This window comes from Pithys albifrons, chromosome 6, assembly GCF_047495875.1.
Source record: "Pithys albifrons albifrons isolate INPA30051 chromosome 6, PitAlb_v1, whole genome shotgun sequence".
In the NCBI taxonomy this organism is placed as follows: Eukaryota; Metazoa; Chordata; class Aves; order Passeriformes; family Thamnophilidae; genus Pithys; species Pithys albifrons.
In genome coordinates this window covers 14,843,641-14,869,734 of record NC_092463.1, presented here as the reverse complement: position 1 = coordinate 14,869,734, position 26,094 = coordinate 14,843,641, and the positions used below count along the sequence as shown (strand labels likewise).

At 37.9% G+C, this 26,094-nt stretch overlaps 2 protein-coding genes across 11 annotated transcripts in view; one reads left to right on the top strand and one right to left on the bottom strand.

Moving 5' to 3' along the window:
- ATG2B (autophagy related 2B) overlaps positions 1–21,223 on the bottom strand; it is a 48,589-nt gene extending 27,366 nt beyond the window's left edge. For 2 of the 3 annotated variants that reach the window (XM_071557569.1, XM_071557568.1), the window contains exons 1-9: positions 7,505–7,682; positions 7,055–7,209; positions 6,228–6,339; positions 5,827–6,088; positions 4,819–4,969; positions 4,186–4,278; positions 3,831–4,019; positions 2,110–2,383; positions 354–459 (exon numbers count right to left, since the gene is read on the bottom strand). In XM_071557569.1, coding sequence (XP_071413670.1) covers positions 354–459; positions 2,110–2,383; positions 3,831–4,019; positions 4,186–4,278; positions 4,819–4,969; positions 5,827–6,088; positions 6,228–6,339; positions 7,055–7,209; positions 7,505–7,637 — 1,475 coding nt within the window. In that variant the 5' untranslated portion in view covers positions 7,638–7,682. Of the gene's footprint in view, positions 1–353; positions 460–2,109; positions 2,384–3,830; positions 4,020–4,185; positions 4,279–4,818; positions 4,970–5,826; positions 6,089–6,227; positions 6,340–7,054; positions 7,210–7,504; positions 7,684–8,657; positions 8,759–12,036; positions 12,217–12,683; positions 12,847–13,998; positions 14,102–15,065; positions 15,219–17,024; positions 17,188–20,617 lie in introns of those variants that run through there. The other variant, XM_071557570.1, reaches the window with a different exon arrangement.
- On the top strand, positions 20,596–25,122 carry GSKIP (GSK3B interacting protein). 8 transcript variants are annotated; one of them, XM_071557577.1, is made up of 3 exons: positions 20,596–20,731; positions 22,356–22,614; positions 23,230–25,122. In XM_071557577.1, exons 2-3 carry the CDS (start codon positions 22,357–22,359, stop codon positions 23,389–23,391), a joined length of 420 nt encoding a protein of 139 aa, XP_071413678.1. In that variant the 5' UTR covers positions 20,596–20,731; position 22,356; the 3' UTR covers positions 23,392–25,122. The 8 variants fall into 8 exon arrangements, with proteins under 8 accessions (XP_071413678.1, XP_071413674.1, XP_071413676.1 ...); XM_071557573.1 differs by lacking the exon at positions 20,596–20,731 and adding an exon at positions 21,256–21,432; XM_071557575.1 differs by lacking the exon at positions 20,596–20,731 and adding an exon at positions 21,454–21,523.
- The last annotated feature ends 972 nt before the right edge of the window (positions 25,123–26,094 follow it).

Genomic DNA, 26,094 nt, shown 5'->3' with positions numbered 1-26,094 from the left:
GAGTTGTTTGATATTCAATCTTGAATGTAGAAATAGGAGAAAAGGTAAAGTGATAAAAAAAATGGGAGAAAGTTTCAAGTATCTAATCATTCATCTAACTTTCCCTCACATTTACTCAAGTCCATGTAGAAACCATTATACACTAAAACCATATTGCATTATTAACCATGTAGAAGTTTCAAGTTGAGCTTTTTTTGTAAATTCTTAGGGTCTTTTCAGTAGTTACATGCCCTTTCTTTGAAAATTATTTTCAAGCATTTACCACACATGCATTCTGCATTAAAATCAGAATAATAACAGAGCTTCTTAAAGTCTAAACAACCCACATTAAAAAAACCCAAATGTTATTTTACCGAGGCCAGTCAAAATTGTCTGATGATGATGTTATATCTCCATCTGTGCCACCAGACACTTGGAAAAATTTTATTGGTGTTTCTGCATTATCTTCTTCAAAAGAACCTGAATAGAAAGAGATTTTTTTCAAAATTAACACAGGAATGACAACTGCTAACTTCAGCTTACCCACTCCTGAAGTTAGTCTAACACAGCACTTGTCAATGCTATTTACTGCAATTTTATTGTCTCTTCCTGCAAAAAATATTAACTTTTAGGAAAAGAAATTTTTTCACAGTACTTTCTAACTCACAGTAGTTAGAAAACAAGATGCTTCTAATGCAGATATCTGCATTTACTTATAGCATCACTACAGTTTGTCACAGCCTTGAAATACACAGATTGACACACCAGCAGAGAAGGTTGCAAATATAAACCAGTCTCATAGGTCTATTACTTTAAAAGATATTTGAGGCATGAAATTATTCAAGTTTTCTCAATCCTGGTTACTTAGGGAATCAATAACAGAATTGTTAGGGTTGGAAAGGACCTCTGACAGATCATATAATCCAACCTCTCTGCAAAAGCAAAGCCATCTAAGCAAGTTACAGAAGAACACGTCCAGATGAGTGCTGACTATCTCCAGAGCAGAAGGTTCCAAACCCTGTTCCAGTGCTCTGCCACCCTCAATATAAAGAGGTTCTTCCTTGTGTTGAGGTGAAACTTCTTGTGTTTCAGTTTATGTCCATTACTCCTTGTCCTGTCGCTGGGTACCACTGAGTCTGGCACCATCCTCTTGGCAGCCACCTTTGAGATCCTTATGTGTATTAATGAGATCCCTTTGCAGTCTTGTCTTCTCCAGACTAAACATGCCCTGCTCTCACAGTCCCTCCTCATAAGAGAGATGCTCCAGACCCCCAGTCATCTTTGTGGACCTCTGCTGGATCCTCTCCAGTAGCACCTTGTGTTTCTTATACTGAGAAGCCCAGAATTGGACACAGCACTCCAGATGTGGCCTCACTAGAGCTGAGGACAGGGGTAGGATCACCTCCCTTGACCTGCTGGGCACACCCTTCTCCATGCACACCAGGATACCACTGGACCTCCTGGTCATAAGGGCACAATGCTGGCTCATGGTCAACTTGTCAGCCACCAAAAGCCCGAGATCCTTCTCTGCAGAGCTGCTCTCTAGTAGGTCAGGCCTCAACCTGTACTGGTACTTGGAGTTACTCCACCCCAGGTGCACTGCCCTACACTTGACCTTGTTAATCCTCATTAGGTTTCTCCCCACCCAACTTTCCAGGCCATCAAGGTCCCACTGAATGATAGCACAGCCATCAGCTGTGTCAGCTGCTCCCACCAGTTTCATATGGTCAGCAAACTTGCTGAGGGTGCATTCCAGCTCCTTGTCCAGGAAGGGATACTTCATTTCCAGACTACACTTCTGATTTGCGTAGCTGTAGTTACCTACTACAAATCTACAAAACTTACCCATGATAGAGATCCCAGAGATACACTAAATTGAAAATAAATAGAAGAAATACTAGCTCTGCTTTCAAAACCAAGAATGCAACCACCACATCTATATATATTAACCTCCTAGTAGCATTGTTTTGACTTATGTTGGTACTTAGTACGGAACACTAAACTACAGCAGATATCTACTCCAAAATTCAGGTGGAAAGACATTAATTCCTACGCGAGAACCTTTTCCTTAACTACCCAGTATCTGGAAAAATAAAAAAGAACATTTGAATATTATGTTAACATTCTTACCAGTTAGCTCTTTAAAGGTAAGCTCTAATTTAATTTGTTCTGGAGTTGATCCTCCTATAAATTCAGTCTTAAATTCCATATCTGTAAATTCAAGATGAAGAATCTCCTTCTGAAGTGATTTCTTGAACCATGGCCCTCTTTCCTGATCTGACCGTAGGTCAGGTATTGGGAAGCGAACAGAGAGATTTAATGCAGGGGCAGTGACTTGAACTGAAACTCTACAGTTTGCAGGAGTATGTGAATCATCCAGAAAAACTTCAGTAAATGCTTTATGCTAAAAAGTAAAATAAACAAAAGAAAAATCCAAATTAGAGAAAATAGCATGAAAAGTGACTATGGGGAAATCTTTTTGATGTTGCAATATCTAAAAAAGAAAAATATTATTTATATATCCCAAAAAACACACATTAAGGCCAATTGCTAGTACTCCTAGGATATTCTTCTATTATTGGTGCTGTTAAGATTATATTTAGTTAGAAGTCAAGCATTTGCAGAGGTTTGTAGTCCAAAAACACACCTATTTTCGACTTTTTTTTTACTCTTACGAGATTGAGAGTACCCAACAGCACTCAGTTGCAGTTAGTAAATACTGTATGTCACACACATCTTTAAAAATTGCTATTGTTAAGAAACCAGGAATTACTATTATGTGCATTTGTCCCTCGCAGGAAGTCATGGCATCCAGCCCCTCTCACTGACATGCCTGGAGTGTAGCTTTTTGCTGACCATCATTGAAAAGAATCACTCTCAGGACATAACCATATTGATAGAAATGATTGATGTATTACATATTTTTTAAATATGGATCCTCTTGAATAGTTTTGAAGACTGATTTTTCTGGAATCAATCATCATCATGGCTAGGCTTTGCGAATGAATTTTGAGGGGGGGGGGGGGGGGCGAGGGGAAGGGCTCTCCCCACATGGGTGTGTCCTTCGAGCCAGCACCGTGGATTTTTTAGATGAGGCACAGCATGTGCAGAACTGGCCCCACCCTTTAACTCCTGAGTTCATCTGCCACAGCCGAGCTAGCTTGGACGGTGACAGCAAAGTCCTCAGGACTAGAACCTACAGCCCCCGGTATTCCCCGGAGGTCTCCCATCCAAGTACTGACCCGGGCTGACCCTGCTGAGTTTCCGAGATCTGACAGGATAGGGTGTCAGGGTGGCATTTAACTGCCTTGAAATCAATCATTATAGCAATAAAATTACATTGAGATATTTGTTGCTGTGTAGTTAATTGCATTAATAATTCCTCAAGTATTTCAAGAAAAGTAGTCCAGTTTAATGCTATTGTGTTAAATTTACTAACACTTAAATCCTACTGACAACCTGAACCAAGACTAACAAGCTCCAACTTCTTCTGTTAGAATGCAATCAGTAGAACTTTTGCTCAGTTCTGCTTGATTCAAGAAGCTGAGAACTTATGTAGTTTGTCAAGCACCTACCATTGTCTTTAGGTCTGTTATCAAGCATGCCATCACTAAATCTAAAATGAGAACCTATGTCAGATGGCTACTGTTCTGTGTCAGAAGTTTAAAAGAAACCCAAAACCACCACCAAATCAACAGAACAAAAAGAAACAAAAACCCTCTCACATTAAAAAAAAAAGAACCTCAGACACCACAAATCAATCAGAACTAGCAATCTCAGGCTTAGTGGCATCCTGCTTTCCTCCTGCAAAAAGTTCAGCAACATCATTTTGAATCTCACTTTTAACTTACCAGACTTATGTGCTTATTGTAAGAAGCATACATATGAGATGCCATCATCTCCACTGTAGTTAGTTTCTGTGGTTGAAGCAGGGAGTTCAATCTGTCTACAATACTAATATCCAGCTCACAAAATACTGGACTTAACTTTACTTGTAACTCTGCTTTCTGTGGTACAGAACTGAGTCTCCCTTGACTACCCTAAAAAGAAAGAAAAAAGCACTGAAATCTTCAACAACAACACAGTGAAACAAATTATGATAACTGAGAGATAAAGACTCTCTGTTTTACAAGTTAGATAGCTTTCTGTTGAAATTAGACAAAGATTTTTATATAGAAACTTCATCTTTTTAATGTCCCACCTTACCTGAGGTCCTCTATTATCTGAATGCTTATAATGCAGTTGAAAGCATGGCACAGCATGAGAATCATTTCTTTCTTCACAATCAAATGTCAGCAGCTTTAATAAAAAATAGTGTTAAAAGTACTTAATAAATAAAGAGGAAAGAGTTGACACAGGAAAACATATTTATGACATTTTACCTGGAAAAGACAGTAGGTAACCCCATATTCAAGTCAGCAAACAGAGCCCCAGACCAACTGCTTACTCAATACACTTACTCAGCTATTTTATTGGATGTCTCTGACCATTAAAAGAACTGGAAAAATAATAATCATGCAAAGAAACCTTTGCACTGCTCAACTTCATTGGTTAGTTCTTGGAAAACATGCACTCTAATTCACGAACTGTGTTATGCAGATCTAAAAGAAGCAAACTAGTGAAGTTTGGCTACTTGGTGCTATTCCTGTCAGGTATGACAGCAGTCAGGTTCACTATTTGAGCTCAGAATTAAAATGTAAGTTGCATCTTAAAACCATAAAATATTTTAAAAAGTAAAAGATATTAAGAAAAATTTAAATTACAACCATTTTAAAATTAGCATTCTCAGTTATACAAATAACATCTTTTTTGTGTGAAACTCTCTCTATTTTTACATACCTCTGTATAATGAGGCTGTTTGGAATGAGAGTCAGTAGAAAAAAGGCATTCCAGGAACTCCATATCGCCAATGGATAAATCGGTACTAAAACTTCGAGAGGCAGTCCTTTGTCTTTGTTCGTAAGACACTTTGATGCCACTACCTATGAACCTAATCATTAAAAGTATGAATTATGAAAAGTAGCATAAAAAAATTATGAAAAGTCAAGATATGCAAAATAGGATCACTACAATCCTTTTAAAATCATTAAAAGCACCATAATTTCTTCAAAAATATGAAAATATCTAATTATAACAGATTTAGCAACAAAGACAATGGAGCTCACTTATGTTACACATTCAACAATGGTCAGTACGGAGAAATTTGTAAAGAACATTTTAGACATCTAACCTGAGATGCAATTCACATAACTCAAACATCCTTAGATAGACATAGAAAGAGTCAAATGTCTCGGAAAGCCTAAATTACATGTATAAGGTAAGAAAAGGTATATACACCCTTACATATCTTACTTCATACACTGTACTGGGATGGTAAAAACTGCAAAAAAAGACTGTTGACTGACATTACATTTTTGTTCACACTTATAGTTTATCCCTACTCATAGTGGTATTTTGTACTAAGTAAACTCCTAAGCTCCTTCAAGCAGAAGTCACTACAGTGGAATAAAAATAGTCCTGTAAAATCAAGCTATTTCTAAAGAAATAATTTACTTAATGGTTCTTGATGCTCTAGACTTCTGTGGTAGAAGCCGTACCTAGTTTCAGTCATCTATTAAAATGCTACGTGATTTTAATGTTTATACTCTTTTCTTATTTTTTTAGTTTAAAAAACACCCCAGTCTTGGACAACAGATGTCAAAATTCAAGACTATTTTGAAATTAATAAAGAAGTCTAATGCAATTCAAATACTGTGACACAATTTCTATGGAAATAAATCTATTTTATTAAAATATACTTAAATATATATTTTTGTTAATTATATTTATTAATAAGCAAAGTTATACCTAAGGTGATCATGAGAACAAGCTTCTGCAAATACTTCTCGGAAGGACAGAAAATCTTCTGTTGAAAACTTAACTGGCTCAATCTTTTCTATTCGGGCAAAGAAATCCCGAGCCATTGGTGTCAATGGGTTAAGGTTCAGTGAACTTTCAGGTGGGGGTAAAGGGTCAATATGAAGTACAGACACTGAGAAAGTTCCAACTGCCAGTCTAAAAAGCAGCTCAGGTCTGGATTCATCCACAGAAACAGATCTGGATGGAATAGCTGAAATACAAAATTAAGTTCACGTAATTTTTCAGCAATAACACATTTATAATATCATCTTACTTTTGATTTTCGTTTCTTTTTACCAAGTTGCTGCATAACAATTCATTTTCAGAATTATCTACCTATTGTTACTTACATGTCCTTCTTAAGGAAGCCTGGTGAACCATATTGGCTGCTAATGAAGAACCTCTTGGAGGCTGTAATTCTTGTTTGTTACGATCAAGAAAATCACCCCAAGCTGGTTGAAGCTAAAACAAAAATATGCATGACCTTAAATTTGTCAAGAGGTGTTAGACATTAGATAAATAAACATAAATAATAAGGAAAGAACAAAAAATCCCAACATATATAATCAACATCATGCTGTTTCCTGGTGTATTAGTGCTCAACTTATCATTGCAGATTTGCTTTACTTTGTGATGTGCTTTTTAATTCTATGATCTTCTAGACTCACATATTTTCAAAGCTGAAGTTGCACTCTCCATGTGCTTTTTACAGGGAAACAGGAGAATATATGCTCAACTATTCTCCATGGCTTTCATGAAGCAAAACACTAGACACATAACAGATTTTCTAAATATGGCAATAACAACAACATAGTTTTCATAATGTTTGAGGAATAATATACAACAATTTTGTACTTTTCATTGTCACTGCCTGTGTAGTTTATATTCAAATAAAACCCAGGTGGCAAACAGGCAGCTATTAAAAAAAAAATCATAAAGCATGCTGTATAAGCTTCCAGGTATTTGAAAATACATTTCCCAGCTTAGTAGCCAAATAAAAGAGAACCATTCCATTTCTATTTCCATAGCAAAAAAGGAATACTACCAGCTCTAAACACTTTCAATTGTTCTAGAATTTTGCAATAGTTCTTGACATTGTATAGAATGCAACAGTTACGCAACTGTTTCAGACAAAGTGTTAATTTCAAAAAGATTTTAAATGTTGTTAATACTATACCACTGTAGTGCTCAGTGGAGATCCTGCTGGTGTAGTTGTGTATGTACTGGTTAAAGACAAGTCTAGATCCATGGTTGGAGGGTCTCCAAGAGGTGGAAGGGAGGAAAGGCTGTGAGACATGTCCATTTCAGCCATTGAGAAGAAAACTTCTTCCTCTAATAAGAACCATAGATAGTAAAGAGTTATTTTCTAATTAAAATATCAATTTACTTTTAGCAGAAATATGTTCTCAAGTTCAGAAATCTAACTGCTAGACAGAATAACCAGCTGTCTTGGGTTGAGCTGATAGTTAAACTAGTTAACTTTTTATTAAACTTTGTAATTTATAGCATACAACTATGTTATGTCAAACTTATTTTAACACAAGAAGTGTGTTAAAAAGATGAACAGTCAATTTAAACAATCTTAAAAACAGGCTATTAGCTATACTGCATCATCTTTTATACTTGCCACGACTAGACGGTGTTCTGGCACTCTCTGTCTCATAGAAGCTTTGCTCGGATGATGCTCCTGCAGATAAAGACTCTTTTCTTAAATAACGTTTCAACTCCATCTGAATCCGATACTCATCCTCCTGTTGCATTGGCCGGTTCTTCCTATCTTTATTTGACAATTCTATCCTGTTAAGACTCTCTGAATTAAAAATAAAAAGGACAGAAAGCCCACTGTAATTTCCTTAACAGCATCCATAAGAAAATTCAAAAATTAATTTGAAAATTAACCACTGAGGTCTATATATGCATCTGCAGACATATACATACACATGACTGTTGTACATCAGATGTGCATTTTGTTGAAGATTTAACTTGTCCAGAAGAGATTACTCTTTCCCTAGCATTAACTTCAAGTCTGAAGAAAATATTTTAAGGTCATATTTGGAAGTGTATTCAAATATACTATTAGCACATTTCTCAGTCAGCTTTAGGGACAAAGGACACAATTTCTTAAAAGTTTTATTATTAAGGAATTTTTAAAATTTCAGGTTTGCAGATGACACACATGGGAAATTATATGTAATGCTTTCACAGTTATCCAAAAAACAACGAACAAGTCCAGCACAACAAATATACCAGAAGAATATTGAGTATCTACCCAGGAAATGAGAAAACTTTTTGAAAATATTAATTATCTATCCTAATAAGTGTTGTTACATAGGGTAGATAGGGGAACAAACCAAAATGCCCTCATCCAGCTACTGCTGTCAATTCTTCACAAATATGGACAAACTCAGTTACTGCCTGCTCTGTTTTCTGTGCCTATCAATAAAGCAGAGCACAGAAGCCAAGCCCCCCCCCCATGAAACAGCACTAAAAGGAGCAGAATTGATTTTCTCCACTTAGAACCTACTCATCTCTTGTATTACATAGTCACTTGCCAAGCCTTATTTGTTATTTTTTTCATTACTAGCATGTACCATTTGCAAATAAAATCAATAAATTGGTAACAGCCGTAACTCAGAGCAGCTACAAAACATTTTGCTAATATCAGATAAACATTCACAATAATTTACCATAAACACTTTTTACACTAAGGAATTTATTTACCTTGCAAAGTTTACTTTTGGTTCATTGCAATAAATATTTAAATTTTATAGAATGTTCACTTGCCTGGTCCAGCAATAGCTGCTACCATGTCCAATAGGAGATGCACCTGCCTTGGTGACAGAAATAGATGTACAGAGTCTATTTGTCCATCTATATCCAACTAAACAGAAAAAGAAAAAACACTTTCAAGAATACTCAAGGAATTTTTCATTACAAGTCTTGAATCAACTATTTTGATAACAGATTTTTTTATGCTTTTGATGTAAATGCAGCTATTACAGCAGTATCTTCCTCTTCTGCACAACACCAAGAAATTTATTTGTGTATTGCTTCCAATCTGTATCTTTGTAGGACAAATACTGATGTGTCACTGACTGTTAGGCTAAAATAAATACACAATCTTAGAACAGAAAAACTCAAAGAGTTTCATTCATCTGTTAATTGGGTTTTTTCTTTAATAATTCCAGAAGTTATCAACAATATAAAGTTAAGTTATTACATCTTAAATATAAAATACTGATATCGCCACCTTCTGAAATAGACCTTAAAAGTGTAAAGGTTCTCTTCAGGACTTCTCTCTAGTATACAGATGAATAAATTCACATATATTCTTCATGAGAAGTGGGATGCTTTAGGTAAGTGTAACTGTGTTGCGATGGTATGCAGCAAAACAAGCCACTTAGCTTTTGAGAGCAAATCAAACTAAAACCATCTTCAGGACTTGTATAGATTTATTTTTCAATTAAAAAACCCTGTACTCCCACACACTGGTCCATGTGTGATTATTTCCTCACTGCATTGGGTGTGGCAAGGTGTTGGCAGCGAGGTTTTGCAGCAGGGCCAAGAGGTCAGGGCCTGCCTAGAGCTGGTTCCAGACACACCTGTAATGGACCCATCTCAAGACACAGCTAAGCCTGCCAGCAAAGCTGGTGGGGACTACTCAAAAAGATATTTAAGAACAGCAAAAGTGCTGCATGGGCAGTGAGGAAAAAAACCAGCAAGAGAAACAATCCCACAAACACTAAGGTCAGTGAAGAAGGAGGGGAAGCAGGTGCTTCAGCTGCCAGAACCTCTGGAAGAGATCATACCAGAACAGAAACCCACACTGCAGACATGGAGGATCCCACTCTGCAGCAGACAGATACACCTGGGAGGAAGTTGTAGCCTGTGGAGAGCCTATACAGGAGCAGGCTCCTGGATGTGCTCAGTGCATGGAGAGGAGTCCACACAGGAACAGGTTCTCACATCAGGAACCACCGTTCACAGAGAACCCGTGTGGGAGCAGGTTTATGTTGCTGGACTGTAGCCATGGAGAGGACCCACACTAAGGCAGTTTGTGAAGGACTGCAACTTGAGAGACCCGCACTGCAGCAGGGTAAAAGACTGAGGAAGAAGGAGCAGCAGAGACAACCTGTTATGAACTGACTGCAACCCCTCAATTCTACATCCTCCCTCCACTGCTCCAGATGGTGAGAAGGTAGAAGAGTCAGGAATGACTAAGTGAAGTTGAGCCTAGGTAGAAAAATGGGTGAAGGAATGGTGGTTAACTTGTTTCTCAGCATTCGACTCCATTCTACTTGGCAATAGTCAATTAATTTCCCCCAAGGTGAGTCTGTTGTGCCTGTGACAGTAGCTGCTAAGAGCCCTCTCTGTCTTTAACTCCATCTATGAGCATTTTCACCCTATTCTCTCCCCTGGCCCAGCTGAGGAGTATCAGTGAGAGCTGCTGGATGGGGGGTATGACAGCCAGCCAAGGAGAAGCCACCACACTCACAGGGAAGAAAATAACCAGAAAAATAGCAGGCATGCAACTAAGTGCATTTATATGAGAGTTTACTTTTGCTCATAAAGACCTTAAGGAGTATTTACCTAAGTGAGGAAAATAAAGGATCATGTAGTTTTGTATACTGTTTCTTACTATTTTTTTCCCGTCCTTTGGAAAGAGTTGTATGAAAAATAAATTATTGAAATCTGTGTATTTGACATGAAGTTATACAGCGTATTTTCTATTTTACACACTTGAGACTTCTATTGTAACATAATTCAGTTTGCAGAATAAAAAAATTAAGCTAGACTAAGCAATATATTGTATTTGTGTTCTTTTCAATCTGCATGAACTCTACTTGATAAATCAAAATTCAGCTCCTTCAATTTTGTCATGTAGTGCTGCATCCATTCATTAGTTCAGATGTTAGATAACCTAAGAATGTTTTACCTCTACTCAAACTCAACTTGCAGAGATCACTGCTACTCTATTATATTGATCATCATCCATAAAACATGAGTTACTCTCTACTCTGTCCTTGACATTTTTCTTCCAGCTATGTTAAAGTATATCCAATGATATAAAAGTGGAAAATATTCAGCAACATCTGGATATCAGTTAAATTCAGGGAATTAACTGCATTAACTATTCATCCTTTTGAAATAGCCAGCATTTTTCTATTTCACACCAAACAAAATGTTACTTAACTTTTCAAGGACTTTTCTTAACCGTACAAACAAGAAAAGTTAAAGATTGACTAGAAATTGCTGGACAAAAAAACCCCACTTTTCTCCTCCAGTAGAAACTTTATGCTTTCTGTAAAATATAGCACACTATACAAGACAATCAATAGCCAGCTTTAAATTTGGAGACAAGGGGAATATATTTACACAGCATGACTTATATACACACACCTTTTTATGAAAAATAGGGCTTTATTTTCAACTGCTTTGTTTCTTGTACCTTTATGTAAAAGTCAAAATACTATTTTTACTAGTAGTATTTCATTATGACACTATTTGATTTACTATAGATTTTAATATAAAAATTGAGAAGTAGAAATGTTTGAGTTAGTTTTATAATGCTGCGATGCTGCAGCTTCATTAATCATTTATAGTTCACTTGTAATTGTTGAAGTGAATTATACCCTTTTAAAATCAAAGTGATTTTAGTCTACCACCGGTTACACATTCCACACACACGTAGGCAAATCAGTCATAGTGCTACAAGAAAAAAGGATACATGAATAGCAGAGGGAGTTTCAAGAAAACAAAACAACTTTCTCGGAAGTAACTCCAATATAAATTCATAAAACAGAGAATCATTAAGGTTGGAAAAGAGCTTCAAGCTCATCAAGGTCAACCCTCAACTGAATACCACCATGCCCCCTAAACCATATGGAAGTGCCATGTCTACTTATTTTTTGAACACTTAACTTCAGTCTGTCTGACATAAAGGAACTCTCCTTTGCCAGATTTCAGTGTGCCACGGACTTGCCTGGCCACAGTAAAGGTATCTTATTGGACCAATTCATTGATTTGAATGTAAAGAATACACAAAAAAACTATGGGGATTCTGTTCCCTTGAGAATCTTACCAATTTTTTATCTGCACTAGAAAATGAAATTCTACAGAATTATTCTTTTAGTTAAAGACCAGGAAAGCATGACTAACCTTAGCTCCAGGAAGCACTTCATTTTGCTTTAATGTTAGGCTCAACTCCATTCTACCAATCAGCTTACAGATCTGTACAGGGTCAGAAGGAGTAATTTCTGGCAAGTTTCTTGTTAATTGTGGATGTGGCTCATAAATGATTTTTGGATTCCAGCTAGGTGAAAGCTTTGGTTCAGTTGCCTTAAAATGTTACAGAGAAAATAATAAAAATGTATCCCATTTCTTAAGAGAGTAAAAAAAAGAAGCATTTCAAATAAGATATCACACAAATAATCACTTTACACAACTATAAATTCTACAATGGCATTAAAAACATGTATTGATAACTGTGGGGAAAAAAACAAGGCATGCAAAATGTGAAGCATTAGACCTTTGCATAAAAGAGCGAGTTTCCACACAACAGTGAATTGTAGGGTACTTCTTAAAGTTGGACCCAGATTCCAGTGCAATGTCCTAAATTTTTCTCAGTCCTAAAGTGTCTGTTTCCTTCCCCCTCCTCAAAATCAACAGGAATTGATAATAAAACTTACCAAACACAGATTAAAGTAAAAGTTGAATTTCTGTATCCTTTAGAATTAATCTAATCTATTAGTTAACAAAATATTCTTTCATCACTTTACATCCTTATATAATGTATTTAATTTTACCAGCTGTGTAGCTGAACACACTGGGGAGGACTTTGCTGATGCAGGAAACTCATCCCAGAAGAAAGAGACACCTGAGAACTGCAGTAACTTGTGAGCAAAAGCTGTGGGCTGATGTACATTAATTCCAGAGCACTCATCTGCAGTTTCATCACAGTACGTAGTTCTGGGAGACAAAAGAAAGGAAAAAGATTGTGGATGCGTGTAAATTGTTTCTTCTGTTGGGCCCTTTAGCCCTTAAGTTTGTACATGCTCTCTCTCTTCAAACTATTTACAATGCCATTCACTGTCATGAAAGAAAACCCACCCCTCTCTGGCAATGGGTGGAAATCCTAATTTTTTTACAGAACACCACCTAATACTTTTCTGTTGCCTTGTAGTACTACTTGAAAGTAACATTGTCAATATGAAAGTTGAAAATCAAGAGACTATGCTCCAATTCTGTAAAATTTCTATGATAGCATAAACAGTCAAGTCTTAAAAGATGCAAGGCTACACATAATAGTATTTACAGTGTAAAAATACACCCATTTGTCCATAACTATAACTTATCAAACATCAAAACAACATGCTGTTTAACAGTTTCTTTCAATACAGTTTTTAAAGTACAGAAAACAAGGTTTTGTTCAAGAAATAGACTTCCATTAGAAAAACAATTACAGCTTTCCTGAAATCTTTCCTTTCAAATGAACATAAAACCCTGAAGCTTATAGGTGTTTAAAACCAAATATATTTCATTAGCAATTCTCAGTAAGCATCAGTTTTATGTGATACTGATCTCAGTATTTCACAAAAAAAATATGATTACACTCTCCCACAGGTTAAAAAAATCCACTTTAAGAATGTGCACACTATTCTAAGTTCAAAGTAATAATAGAATTCACATGGGCTCTTTTAAAAGCTCACATAGGACCTAATATCTAGTTCTGGGCTTTTTTTTCAGGACTTTACCTTTCTTTCTGAAAAGATTTAAAGTGTCTTACTCAAAAGGGTTGGTCCCCTTTGTAAATTGAAGAGATGGCCTGATTTGTCAACAATATACATAGATTGTTAAACATCTGATAAATGGTATTCACGAACTGTGGAAGTTGATGAAAACTTGTATTTGGAAAAACAAAACAGAGCTCTTCTAATTGTGTAAACATGTTAAAATGGAAACTGAGTGGAGAAAATGCTCACTCCCATTACAGAAGAGGTGCTCAAGAGTTAGTGCCTAACCGTATACTAAGAACATGTGTGCATGAATGAAATGTATTTTACAGGAAATAGTAAAACATGCCTTAGGAAAAAAATGACACATTAAAAAAAAAATCTTTACCTTTCAATTCTGACTTCAAGTGCAGTTCCACTTTTAGAGTTTTCCGGCACATGTTCTATTCGCAAAACAGTATCCAAAAAGGTAACTTTCACTCTTCTTAGTACTTAAAATAAAAAAAAACAACAAAAAATATACAATGTAGGTAGTAAAGTTACTGAACAATTACTTTGTAACCCTATTAAATGGCCTTTCATTTTAAGTTCTCAGTATTTATTTTAAGTGGAAATAATCGAGTTTAAAAAGGTAACAGGACAGCAAGAGACAATGCAAACTCCCATTAAGTGTCCAGTACATACACCCACAGAGTACAACTGGTCTCTAAGCTTAGATATTCGAGCAACGGGCAGTTAAAATCAAGTTCTGTAGCTCAGTGAGGATGATCCTCAAAGTATCTCCTTCATTGTGCACCATGTCTGAACTCCTATACCTTGCTGCAGTACCACACTGCTTGGACTGAGTAATTCCATTTCTAGACTGGCCTTTAAACATTTCCCTTCACTCACACATTTCAGCACTAGGTTCCCTACCACATAATGTGGTCGTAAGCCCTTAGTTTCTTCCACCAAAAAACCCATCTCCAACAAAAACCAGGATTTCTGAAGTACTTCTATCAACTTGGTGTGATTATGGAGATATATAACAGGTCAGATTTGCATAAAAACACCTGAAAAAACATTCCTCATTTCTCCCTCAACAGCATCACTCCCAGCCATCTAAGTTTGTGTGATGAGTTAAACTGTCATCTCTAAACTAAGGCATCTCACCAATCCCTCAGGCAGAGATTTAGCTGGATTTATTCTGGTGAAAACAAACACCAGCTTGCCTTCAAACAAGGTTCATTCTGTACACTGAAGGAAGAATAAAAATATTTCAATAAGTTAATAGGGCTTTTTTCCCTGCTTCAAAAGCAAGATCAATTGTCCTCTCTTCTCTTTAAATTTTACAAAGAACGTTAAGATAAGAAAATTTTTCAGATAAGTTACGGCAATTAACATACCATTTTGTGAAATCAAGATACAACATAAACTGATTTAATCTCAGATGTTATTTCAGTAATTAATTCATACCTGTTTCAATAGTTTCTGCAAATTTCTCAAGTCCTTCAAAAGGCTGGGATCCTTCTCCTTGTTCATCTGTCAGTTTTTGGCTAAGACACTCTTTTGCAAGCTGCATACTACTGGTCATAAAACTTGACCAATACATGGGCTCAGAACCAGATGCTGTGGAGTAAAAGAAGTCTGTGAATATTATGAAATGACAAAGACAAAACCAAGTAATAGATTTGGCATACCCAGAAAATTTCAACTGCTTAGTAAGAAGTTAAGATACTTTAAAAAAAATTAGTGAAATCATTTTTCATAGACTTTACTATTTTAAAATTATTTTAATCTATTTAGATTGCATGGGTAAGATTCTGATATTTGAAAACTCTGTATAAATAAGATGAAACCAGGTAATCAACGGTGTAATAACTTTTGGAATTCTTTTACTATATTGGCATGCTTTTGCAGGCATAATTGGCAAAATCAAGCAAGTTACCTATTTTTAAGAAATATTTTAATGTTTCTTATTCTATTTGAAACATGTCCTACAGTGAAAAAGGCTAATCAAGATTTAAGATGTTATCTTAGCTTATTAGAACACATTTTAAGTGACTAACACAGACCTGAAATAGAAAGTAGAACATAATAAAATCCAAGAGCACAGCAGGTATTAAGCTGAACAAGTTTTTCATCAGGTAGATTAACTTCACTGAGAGTGCACTCCTATCAGTTAATGCCAAGCCTACTGTGAGCAAATACTGTAAAACTAGATTAGAAAAGTTGATCAAATTCAACCATAACACTCTAGTACAGGCACACATAAGTAAAACTAGCACAAATACAAACATGTTAAACAGCAAAAACATTTCAGTCTGGTGTTCAGGTCTGGAAGCTCCCATGTGGCTATAGATGTGTGGAAAGACCAGCTCTGTGGGGTTTTCTCTACACTATTCTATTATAAAACACTGTACACTGAAGAGAGCTAAACTGATGGAAGTGAAAAAATACAAAGTTTCCTCCTATTAGTATTTTTCTTTCAAAGCAGAAATCTTACATTAGAAAGCAAGACAGTCAAACAACTAAGGATTAAATGCAGTGTATATATAAGAAAGTTATCCAAGATAACTTGCAAAAGACGAAAAACAGGTCTTATGTGGTTTCTTCTCTTCTTCATGATACATTTGATGACAAATTTAATTCCATCTTGCCTACAGCATAAAAAGGTAAACAAACTACAATCCTTGAGATGATCAAACAACAATTTTCACACAATAAAAATCAGTAAGTGTTCCACACATGCTATAACAACACATCTTAGCAAAATTTATGGAGGTTTGATGACCAGTGAAAATTTATCACCAGGACAATCTAAACAGTTAGATTCATCTGGATACAGTTAGAAGGACTCAGCCAATCCTCTCAGGATTATAATCAAAGATAAGTATTTAGAGAACTTAAAAGTCATTATTTAAGACTATGAGAGCAATTAAATTGCATTAGTTGTTCTCCAAATATACAAGAAGATGCATCTTTTACCCTAAAGTAGCCAAAAAAAAGGAAGAACCTCTCTGTATCCCCCTTCATAGTCTTACACTATGGCATTTCCCTACTGTCACTGAATAGCCAGCTACTAATGCTGACTAACAGCAGTTGGCATAAAACACCCAAAACCACCAGCTAACGAAAACTCCTTTCCACACAGTAGTACTTTCATTTGAATAGATCTGAAACAGTTTGGAAAGAGACACAACACTAGGAACATTGTAAACATTTTAAGTTATTAACAGAACAACAACTAATTGAGTTGACAACCAACTGATGAACACCTGGCAGTTTCTTTTTTTATTTACATCCTCTAACATTAATGTATGTAAACTAAATGGCATTTTAAATAAGGCTAAGAATTGACTAAACCAAGGGTAGCCTTTTGACTCTGAAAAACTGTAAAGAATCTCCTTTTCTAAAATGAAAAAATAATCCTACCAAGTCTTGGTCTTGGCCTGAAGACCATCTCTAATCCTTTTACTTCTAAAGCGCAGTTATCCTGTAGCAACGACCCCCACGGAACAGATAAAGAAATTGATTGGATAAATCCATCTGTGACTTCCAGAGGTGCATCTGCAGACTCCAGGATCTCATTAAGACACTGGAAGAGAATAAAATAAAAATAATAATGTTTTTTAAAATCACATCCATAATTACTCATCTAACAAATAAAACACTTTGAGGCTGCCAGACAATGAATTATACTCAGAAAGACAAAAAATGGCCACTTTCAAGTATTTCAATTCCATTGCAATTTGTTTCTCATTAATTACCTAGTTTTCAGCAAAACACAAGTTGCTCTGTGGTAGCTGTATAATCTGCATTTTTGCACTATACAAAAACAAAAAGTCTGCTAACTTACTCTTAGAAATACCACAGTATTAACAAAAGTAAATCTATTCTTTCTTTGGCAGTACTTGAAAAAGTGAAAACAGGCTGACAGCAAAAGTACAAAAAAGTACCTAGACTCAGTGACAGGAGTATTTCATAGCACATGTTTTCAATCTATTGCTCATTTTCAAATTCTCTGTGACACTGGAAAAATGGAACCAAACCATCATCTCTTGCTGTGTAACATACTTGCCATGTCTAGATCGTATCTTTATAGTGAAATTATAAACAACATTACAACCAAGTTGCCTTAGTACATAGTAATTTTGGATTTTTAAGTCTTCCACAATCCTCAGAAAAGACTCCCATGTTGCACCATACAGGTTTCATTACATCCATACAGATGAAACATATTCTTTACATTTATGTTAAAAAAAGGTGAATCCTTGTTTGTGCCCTGCTTCAAAAAGGTAGTTAAAAATGAAGTTATGGAACAAGAACTACCTAAATTGCTTTAATAAAACAAAAAACAATCTAAATCACATACCACATTCTATGAGTGCAACTCTCCAATATAAACAAGACCCTGCTAAAGACTGCAGTTGTAATAATAGGACATAATCTTCAACTGACAAGAAAAAGTGTGGGTTTGACCTTCCTGTGTTGAACGAGGCTGCTGATTTTACCTGAGAAAATGTATAGGATCAACATTAAAAGTTTTGAAAAAAAACAAGGACTTGATTTTCACTTTAATTAAGATTTAAAATGTTCCAATTAAATAGAATAACTTAAAAATAATCAAAGATACTTTTCAGAAAATTACATTTTTCATTCTTATGTCTCCAGGTGCAACTTTCCCATCACAGTAACTTGTTGCTCTGCTAATACTTAATAGCTTTGCTTTTGGAATCTTGTTTGCCTTGCATGTTCAGCTTTTCTAGTTTCTGTTCCCAAGTCCACTCCAGTAACAGGAAAAGACACCAACTTTAAAGAAAAAGAACCTGAACAGTGCTATTATGTAGGACTCCAATAATCAACTAAGCTTCAGTGACATTAAAACTATATTTTGAACTCAAATGTAAAAGTTCAAATATAATTGAACTTAAACATAAGAATGACAGATGTCATAACAGTGTAGGATAAGTTAAAATAAATTGAGAAAAACCCCAGGTTCATTGAAATTACTTGAACCTTTATAAAGTACTTTGCTACAGCAGGAAGAAAGCTAGATACCATATTTTAACAAGTCTGACTCAGATGTCTTTTTGCTACCAATGTAGATGGTGATAAAAATAAATCTATTTTAGTATGTTGCTTATTATTTTAAAATAGACGTTTATTATCTAAAAGCAAAAAAACCTGAAGCATTCTTGAGCTGAATTGATTCACAAACAGGCCAGTTGTTCCTAGAGCATTCCAAGTGAAATTTTAAAACTGAAGCAACACCTTCATATCAGGAATGGTTTCCACATTATTGACCAAAAGTCTCCAGCCAGAAATCACGGCAACACTGTTAGCAAAAGAGCTATTTGCTGTATATTAAAATTCAACCACAAATATTATGCATTACATTTTGGTTTTTCTAAACAGCTCAGGTCCCAAAAGTCCTTTAAAGGCATTACATTAATAGCCCCAGTATTATTACATACCTCTACAATCTATCAACACATACATTGTTGATTAAAGTATCTACAGTGCTCATATGAGCAGAAGTATCCACAGAAATGGATACCATATAAAAAGGCAGCCATCGTGGTGATTCACTGAGAACAAGGTTACAATGACTAGGGGGAAAAAAGAGCTGCAGCACTTCCTTGGCATCTGGTTTTGCAATCTGTCATACATGAGAAAGTCACATGTAGGCAACTTCAAACACGTCATTCTTTACAAATGGAACCGAAAAATTCTGATCCACAAACCGGGAAGATCACCTAAGCATTACAGTATATTCATTTAATCACTGTGCATACGTAATGAACTGCTGATTTAGTACTGGTCCGGAACTGCTGCTGTTACAAAGTATCTACATTTTAGATAACAGCACTTAAGAGTCTCAAATAGTGCTCGATACCCACTAGAGGGCATAACAATTCAATTAAGCAAACAGCCCTACTGTAAAGCCTGACACAGAAAACAAGCTGCAGACACAGCTAAAAAAAAAAAAAAAAGAAAAAAAGAAAAGAAGAAAACAAGCAAGCAAACAACAAACACTGGTAACACTGAGCATTTCTGCAAACGTCTGTCTCCTACCGCATTCAAGCATATTTCCACACAAACAACTGGAAAAGCATTACTTCAAAACATCATATATTCAGAAGTATTTTAAAATGTACCCAGTATGGCCTAATACCAGTATGCAGTCCAGTAAAAATGTGGTTTGGAAAAACTTAGTAAAGTACCTAGTTCATTATCCGTGCTACCCTGGAAGTCAGCGACTGACTCACTGCAGTGCTTAAGATTCCTCATGACAGACACTTGACTGACAGGTAGAATTCAGCAACATTGCCAATTAAAACAAGAAACTTTACAAATTGTTACACAGTATTCCAAAGGTCTGTGTCTACACATACATATAGACACATACTTAAACAAAAACATACATGCCAGGACTGAAAAACAAAAGCCTCAGCGGGGTCAAAGTGTGACATCCCACCTGTTTAGCAAACTCCAGCTAAAACCAGCTTTCCATTTGTCAACAAGTGCTTTCACCTTTGCAAGACTAGGGGATAATTTTTAGAACTCAACACAATCATTAAGAACCATGATGTCTCCAAGATGAAGAAAAAGCATACATACCACGGGATTACTTTATGCTTTTACCATATCTAGTAGTCAGCAAACATGCTCTTCAGTAAGTACATAATTGATTTCTAGTAGTTTGGGCTACACTAACTCCTTCTCTCTGAAATATCAGCAGCTATTGCCTTCTTTTAGTTTTTGTTTCCTTTCTCATAATTAAACATGATGCAATCAAAGTGTAGCTAGAAAAACATATCTGTAACAAATGCACAGGTATTTTTATTCAAAGTGCTAGCACATCAGCGAAGAGTTCCCTGGATGAAATGCTAATTATGGCTGTAACTTTTTACATAAAAGAGGCTGGGTATAGAAAATAAAGTGGGTGGCAGCCGGGGGTAGAGAATCAGCTGGTCCCTCAGACGCAGCAGGAGCCGAGGGGGCGAAGCGCCGGCATCTCTTACCCACTTATCCAGAGGGACCTGCGTCAAGGAGCCGGTGCCCTGGTAGAGATCCAGGCTGAGCTGTTCCAGGCTGAGCTTCTCCTGCAAGAAGTGGCCCAGGTACCTCTGCAGCAGGTACCTGCAGGCTCTCTTCTTGATGGACTCCGAGAAAGGCCACGGCATGGCGGCAGCGCTCCGGGGCCCGCGGGGCCGGGCTCCGGGACGGGCCGAGCACGGGCGGAGAGCGGAGGTGCGAGGGAGCCGAGCGGGAGCCGCCGGGCCCGGCCTCGGCGCGGCTACCGCGGGGGTTCCGCTGCCGGTCGGCGCCCCCGCCGCACCTCAAGCCCCGGCGGGGCGGCCCTGCCCGCCCTCAGGGCGAAGAGACGTTGACAGGCGGCTCCATCCTCACTCGGACACCGCCGCCATCTTCTCGCGGCCGCGGGTGCGGAGGGGCCGCCGCGGCCGCGCTGGGCAAAGCGGGGAAGGGGCCGGGGGCCGGCGGGCAGCGCCCCCCGCGTCCGCTCTGCGCCGCCGGCAAGGGTGGCCGGGCCGATCGGGGCTGTTTGTCTTCTGCCTCCCGCCTGCCCCGCCGCCAGCGGCTCCGTGACGTGCGGGAAGTGGCGTCGGCGGAGGAGGCGGGGGCGGAAGCGGCCGCGGAGGGGGCGGTGGGGCCGGGGGCCGGGAGGCGTTGGGCAGGCGGTGGCGCCGGAGCCGCCTCTCCCGGGAGCGGCTCGGGAAGCGGCAGGGCGGGCGCTGCGCGGAGCGGGGCGGAGCGGCGGGCGCGTCCGGAGCCGTGCGGGGTCGGGTGGCGGGGCCTCGGCCGCCCGCCGGCGCTGGTGAGTGCGTTCCGGGGCGCGGTCTGTGGGCGCGGGAGGCTGCGCAGCTCGGTATCCAGCTCCCCTGTTGTCTTCACTCTCTTCGGAATTTGTAGGTCCGAGGCAGGAAGTGATGGATCTCGTGGAGTGAATGTCTGGCGTGTTGCGGATCGGTGATTGGCAGCCCCCGTGCCCTCCTGATGCAGGACTCGGCTAGCAGGGCTCTCGGGGCAGCGTCCCAGGGGGTTCTTTCCCGGCTGCCTCAGGCGGGTTCCCTGGGGGTGTCAGCTGGGGCCTTAAGGCGACACCGGTACCCGGAGGCCACTGCCGGAGCCGCGGCGGGAACCGCTGGGTCTGACCCTTTGGGGGACCGGTTACTCGTAAAGACCAGCAGCGCATGGCTCTGAAATGTATCGACAGCTGTCAGTAAAAGATGACCAAGAGCATTAGTCTTTAGTGACTGTAAACGAAAAGCTCCTGTTAATGCCTTTATAGTCACGGTCACTGATAACTCATTTAGTTCACAGACTTTTTGAAGTCTTCCTTAAATTCACCAACAATAGGTTTTTGTTTTCTATAGCTATTGATTTCAATTTTTCGAGGCGTGACTTGTCTTCCTCCTGCATTCTGGATCAGCAAAGGGTAGAATTAATGACTGCTGAATCATTACAGTCTTATGCAAGAGAATGCGGGTTAACTTACATAAGAAAAACTAACTTCAGTGAAACTGATATTGCTTCTATGTGCTCGTGTAATCTTCTTCAGCACTTGTCCTCAACATCTTGGGTTTGAGTTCTGTGGACTGTCATGTCATGAGAGTCTCATAGTTTCCTTTCTTTGGAATGTTAAATATGTCTGCTTAAAATATGTCCTGTTTTTCGTGGTGTTAATATATATAGAGTGTAATGGTGTAATAAATTTAAAATAAATGTTTCCATATGCAGAATGGAGACTGATTGCAATCCTATGGAGTTGCCCAATAATACGGCATTTGAAGAGGATTCTGATTATACAGACTTTGAAGGAACAGAAGTGAAAGATATGAGACTAGAAGCCGAAGCTGTTGTGAATGATGTTTTGTTCGCTGTCAGCAACATGTTTGTCTCAAAAACCCTTCCCTGTGCAGAGGATGTGGCATATATCAATGTGGAAACCAGGGAAAGAAACAGGTACTGCCTGGAGCTCACTGAAGCAGGACTCAGGGTAAAGTAATTTATTTATAATTTCTTAAGCTTCTTTGTTTTGAACAATGAACATGCTCAGAAGGTACCTAGAAAAATACTTCTCTGACACCAAAAAAAACCCATACATACTCCTCTTGTACTTTTGCGAAAGCCTGTTCTACATGTTTTCCCCTAGAAAAGGAAGCTGTAACTAGTTACTTCCAACAAAGCAAGAAGGGACATTAATGAAAAACCAGGCATTTACTTGAGACACTTAATGATGAAAATTGAAACAGCAGTCTGTTATAGGTGTGTCAGTCTTTGGTTTCCTCCTGTACCCAAAACAGTTAATAAAACAGCATCTGTACAATTCATTTTTGCACCATTTGTATTATTTGTGCAAATGTATGGATGTGAGACTCCTTTTGAAATACCATAATTATATATTTTACTAGTATTCTGGGTTTTGGACAAAAGGTATTTGAAACTGTCTTACCACTGAGTTCCATAGTAGAAAGCACAGACTATGATTTAAATCCAGTATTTTTTGTTCTCATGTTACTGTACTACCCTGACTGCCAAAGTTAAATGTTGTGATACCTGTTGCAAAGTGATCATAACCACAGAAATTTAACTACCCATTTCTTTGTTGCAGGTAGTAGCTTATGATTTTGATCAGACTGATGACAGATTGCAAACTCCGTACCATGAAACTGTCTACTCCTTATTGGACTCTCTCAGCCCTGCATATCGAGAGGTGTTTGGAAATGCATTACTACAAAGACTAGAAGCTTTGAAGAAAGAAAGTCAGTCATGATTTACCTGGGTATAAAGAAGGTTTGGTGCCAGAAAGAATTCCTAACATGAAGCACTGAGATGTTCCTTACAAACATCTTAAGCTTAATTTCTTGCATTAAGGTCTAATTCATGGTAGTACATTAGTATATATCATCTATATGTTATAACAAGTTTATTATATAACATTTTGCTACCATGGTTTTGCATATATCACAATGCTATTAAAAGTCACTTTGATAAATAACAAAAAAATTTCTTAATTTTACTTTTTATTATAAGTGAGCCAGTAAGTTGCTTCTTACAACAGTGAAAACTTTGGTCTTTTCAAAGTGTTGCTGTTCAAAACAAAACAATTGAGACTGAATGTTATATATAGAAGTAGTAGTTTTTTGTGTGTGTGCTTACTGAAAATTTTTATATCTGCTTTTTAAAACACAAGCTCACTTTTGCTGTACCCAATTAATGAAAAAAAAATTGGGAAAACTACTGTTCTGCAAAGAATTTCAGCTTGATTTGCTGTACATAAATATGAAAATTCTCAGCTTTAGTAAAAAGAAAGATGGTTCTTCAACAGTTGAGCATTGTTTTTATAGTGGCAGTATCTGAGTTAAAAGCAAGGCTCAGCATTAATTGATCTGTCCTTGTCCATGGCAACCAGCAAGCTCCAAATAATACACGAGTTATACTGCTAATATATGAATGTATTGTCTGAATCGCAAATGATTAAGCACAGAATTAATGGGCTACACATTTCCTAAAGATGATGTTACATATGCTATATATATGTATATGTATGCTATATTGCAGCTGTTTGGAGGCTTGGAAGGCATTTTAGCCTGTTTACTATTTTGAATGTGTGTTTACATGATGTACAGGATATACCCAAGAATATTTTTGCTTCAGCCTTTACTTTCTATAATACAGTACCTTTGGTACTCCCCATTTTCACATTTTATCCCTCAATTGTACAGTGTCCTCTCCGAATGAATACCAAGTAAGCACTGCAATGTTGATTGCATTGTATTGGTTTGAAACCAAAGGCTGTATGAAATTTGCTAAGACTAACACAAACTGGAAGATAGAACTTGTATTTTCTACTTAAAAACTGGTACAATTCTCTTTATAAATCTATCGCTCTGCTGTAACTTTTCAAGTATGTACTGAATGGTAGTCTTTTTAAAAATTACAATTGAGTAGAAATGCCTGTGCAGTTGAAATAACATTCTGTGCCGCTCATACTTTTTGTATTCTTCTATTATTCCATATTTGCGTATCTTTGTTTAAACAGTCCTGCTGTTATTCTTCTATGTTTTTATGACAAGTACATGCAGTACTTTTTTGGAGCTACGTTTAGGGATATCAGTTCTCACAGATTGCAGTGATTTCAGTAGAGCTGCTTGTACATGGTATGGGTTAGTCATATTGATTAGAAAAGCGTAGTAGAGCTTTTGTAATGGCTTTGGGTTAGCAATGTACAACTATGACTGAAAACTGTAATTTTTGCTTCTGTTTTCAAGAGGTTAATTTTGTGATTATTAGGTTTTTGTGTTGAAACTTCTGATACTAGTCCCCTGCCCTAGGGTATACTTCCATGCTCCAAAAATTGTTCATAGGCTCTCTTTTGCACACAGGTCTGTGGCACTTGGTTAGTCCTCTGTGAGGAGAATGTACTTTAGCAAATTTATATTTCCTTGTGACTAATTTACTTGTTCAATTTCAATGACTAAAGAATTAAATAAATGCACCAGTGTGTTGTAGTTTTCCTGGGGGGGGGGGGGGGGGGGGGGGGCGGACTACTGGAAAGGGGAGAGTGAACAACTGAAGTCGTCATGCCCTTAGAAAAATCTTAAATAGTTGTCAAGTATTTGGAAAACTTGGGCTGCTGAAATTTTGACCTGAAAAAACAATGTAGGTGCTCGTACAAAAGGACTTGGAAAGGGAGTGTTAGAAATCCAAGTGGAAAGATGCCAAACTAAATGTTGCATTGCAAAATTTTGTTTGCTGGCAGGTTTTTTTATTAGACATCTTTAAACTGCTTTGACATTTTGTGTGCTTATTATAAACATAATACTTTCAAAACAGATATTTTGTAGGTGTTAACAGAAGAAACTTGTGTTGTTTCTTAAAATGGATTGCAGTGTTAACCTGCAAGTGGGACAGCTGTGTCATTCCACTGTGGCTGGGATAGTGATCATGACTGAGAATGCTTCCCTCCCGTGCTGTAAAGGAGAGCACTCTAGACTCTGAATCCCAAGGTCTTGAGTCCGAGTCTCAGTGGGGACCGTCTCCTGGCAGTTCAATGCCTCCCTGCCATCCCATCCCGCCCGATCTCGGATGCTCAGCAGGGTCAGCCCCGGTTAGCACCGGGTGCTGTGACAGTCCCGAGGACTTCACTGTCACTGTCCAAGCTCGCTCGACTGTAGCAGATGAACCTCAGTAGTGAAACGGTGGGGCCAGTTCTGCGCACGCTGTGCCTCGCCTGAAAAATCCACTGCGCAAGCTGGAAGGGCACACCCACGTGGGGAAAGCCCTGCCCAAATCTTCGCGAAGTCTGGGCCATACATACATACTTGGACACCTGCACCACTTACAAAGGGGAATTTCAGTAGGTCTCCTTCAGCCGCCCGTTATTTTGCTTACCGAGACCCCTGAGTAAACGCTGCTAATCCTTGAACTGCCTACACAGCCTCAGAGCCTGCCTGCTCTCGGAAAGGGCTGCTGA